This window comes from Octodon degus, unplaced genomic scaffold, assembly GCF_000260255.1.
Source record: "Octodon degus isolate 3935 unplaced genomic scaffold, OctDeg1.0 scaffold00019, whole genome shotgun sequence".
In the NCBI taxonomy this organism is placed as follows: domain Eukaryota; kingdom Metazoa; phylum Chordata; class Mammalia; order Rodentia; family Octodontidae; genus Octodon; species Octodon degus.
Window position 1 is genome coordinate 4,695,089 of NW_004524595.1, and position 2,980 is coordinate 4,698,068.

A 2,980-nucleotide genomic window follows, 5' to 3' on the forward strand; every position below is an offset into this window, starting at 1 on the left:
CAGAACTGGGGATTGAACTCAGGGCCCTTGCTTGCCAGAGAAGTGCTTATTCCATTGAGCCATCTCCCTGGCCCCTGGAATTTATTTTTATGTATAATGTGTATAATTTGAGTAGGGATTTAATTTTATTTTTTCATTTGTTTAACCTTTTTTTTTTTTTTTTGCGGAACCGGGGATTGAACTCAGGCCCTTGTGCTTGCCAGGGAAGCACTTATTCCACTGAGCCATCTCCCCGGCCCCTGTTTAACCATTTTTTGAAATTCCATTCTTACTAATTTTTAATGCCATCTCTGACATAAATCAAGTTTTGAAATACACATAGGCCTATTCTTAAAATAGTCTTACATTTTATAAGTATTATATTTCATAACAGATATGTAGGTAACTGTAATGAGAATGGTAATAGACTGAGATCCCTGAGAGTTCAGGGGCAATAATGAGCTATGAGATTTTAAACAAGTCCATTCACTCTGTAGGTTTCTCCCTTCCCCTTTTTTGTGGTACTAGGGATTCAAACCAGGGCCTTTACACTGAGCTACATTGTCACTCATTTTTACTTTTTATTTTGAGACAACACTTACCCAAGCTGAGCTTGAACTTACAGTCCTTGTGCCTCAGCTTCCTCAAGTACTGGGATAATAACTGCATGCCACCACACCTTCCATTTCAATATATATATATATATATATATATATATATATATATAATGACAAGAGTTCTGTCCACATTTATGGGTCACCCACCCCTTTGAATATATTGTGAAAATCTCAGACCTTATCCAAGGAAGACACACATTATTTTGTGTATAATTTCAGGGTTCACAGGATTCTTGTAGCTCTTAACATTCTATAATTCAACTTATCATTGTGATATTAAAAAGTAACTTTAGTGGGCTGGGGAGATGGCTCAGTGAAATAAGCGCTTCTCTGGCAAGTGCAAGGGCCTGAGTTCGATCCCCGGTTCCGCAAGAAAAAAAAAAAAAAAGTAACTTTAAAAAAGTAGCTACAGGGGCTGGTGAGATGGCTCAGTGGTCTAAAGCACCTACTTAGAACAAGCTTAGTTAAAGCACATGGACCGTGGTTCAATCCCCCAGCACCACATGCCAGCCAGCCCCGCCCCCTGGTGGGCTGAGCTGGCCACCCCCCCCACACACAAATAAATAAAAAAATTTTTTAAAAAAGTAGCTACATCATTTTTTTTCTGTATTTTAGGGAAGGGTCTATAGGTTATTCAGGGTCTCACTACTAGATCAGACTTGTAGTGATTCTCTTGTTTATAGCCTCCCAAGTGCTGGGATTACAGGCATGCTCCACCATGCCTAGTCTCAGTTGCTGTCTCAGCGTGCCCCAGGGGTGGGTGGCTGGCATGACAGGGCCCAGGGATTGAAGCCCCAGCCCCTGCACCTGCTTGCAGGCACTTTAATCCTCTGAGCTATTTGGCCGGCCCTATCATTTTTATTTTTAATTTAAAGAATATTCATTTTAAAATTTATCTTGCCAAGCTGTAAGCATTAGCTGTCATTTGGTCCTTTTGTACAACAAAAGTGGTCACCCTCCCAGCTCTTGGGAGGCTGTAAACAGGCGAATCACTATGAGTCTGACCTAGTAGTGAGACCCTAAACCCCCTTCCCTAAAATACACACAAAAAAAGTAGTCACCTTGTTTATTAATAAGTTAATAATGTGTGTCAGTAAGAGTGGGCAATCTGATGTGGTGTTGTACACTTGTAACCCCAGCACTTGGGAGGCTGAGGCAGGAGAATTGTTGTGAATTTGAGGCCAGCCTGAACCACAAGCCAAGACTTGTCTCAAAATAAAGACAAATAAACAACAACAAAAAGAAACGTGAATGAGTGTGACCAGAGGATTCTCTCAAAGTATCCCTCTCAACTGTGAGTGGTCATCTGGGGGCTTTTTCCCCCTTCTTTTTTCATTTTGTTTTGGTTTGTTTGAGATACTGGAGCTTGGCAATCTGATCTTCTAAATCACTAAATAGCCTCAGCCTGAGCTTGCACTTGTTTCCTCCTGCCTCAGCCTCCCAGAGTGCTGGGATTACATGTGTGCATCACACACCTAAAGTCATTTCTTACACTGTCTACAAGAGTCAGACAAAAATAAAATGTTTATCCTCTGCACTGACCACACTTACTTTAGTCAGAGGCTTGTGCTGTTTTGTCAGGCCTCCCTGCTCATCACTGTTCAGTGTTCTTTGGCCATAGGTAGCTCTTTGAACACATATCACCCAGTCATTGCATTCATCAGCTTTGTGCACCAGTGTGCCAACAGCGTCCTCATTCCTGATGTGCTCAGTGCTGCCTTCCAAAGGATTTCATAGTCAAAGCCACTTGCTTGGTAGCTCTGATCTTTGAGGCAGATGCCACAGTCTTAGTCACATTCCCTGATGGCTCTGAACCAAAGTAAACAAAACCATTTACAATTTTAGATAAAACTCATTTTCTTAAGCATTCCAGAAAAAGTATGCTATATTGGTCATTTGCATTTCCTAGGGGCACACCCTGGACTCACTCAGTGTTCTTAAGGTCTAGTGTATAATCACTTTTACAGACTGACTCATACTCTGTATATGAGTGTGGAATCTTTTGTCTTAATCTGTCTCCTTTTCTTGATAGTGGATCTGATTGGTGGCTACAACATTGGTACCATCAGCCACGAGAGCCGTGTAGATTGGCTGGAACTTAATGAAACTGGGCACAAGCTCCTCTTCAGGGACCGGAAACTTCGTGTAAGGATTACTCGGGTCTTATGCCTTGGCTGGTCCACAGAGGATATGACCTAGCTTGTAAGAGGCTCTACAGGGTATAGGCCAGGGGTGGTGAACCTTTTAGAACTTTCAGTGATAGGCTGGCAAGATAGCTCAGTCGACTAAACACCTACTTAGGCAAGCCCAGGGACCAGGGTTTGCTCCCTGGCACCACATGCCGTGCTGGCCTGGCCCCTGGGCACACTGAGCTGGCCACTGAG

The 2,980-nt window shown here is 42.8% G+C and overlaps 1 protein-coding gene across 1 annotated transcript in view; it reads left to right on the forward strand.

Annotated features, from left to right (window-relative positions):
- Positions 1–2,980, forward strand: part of Ift172 (intraflagellar transport 172) — a 40,440-nt gene that overhangs the window by 15,533 nt on the left and 21,927 nt on the right. Inside the window, exon 15 of the mRNA XM_004627399.2 lies at positions 2,629–2,741. Within this exon, the coding sequence (XP_004627456.1) occupies positions 2,629–2,741 (113 nt within the window). The remainder of the gene's footprint in view (positions 1–2,628; positions 2,742–2,980) is intronic.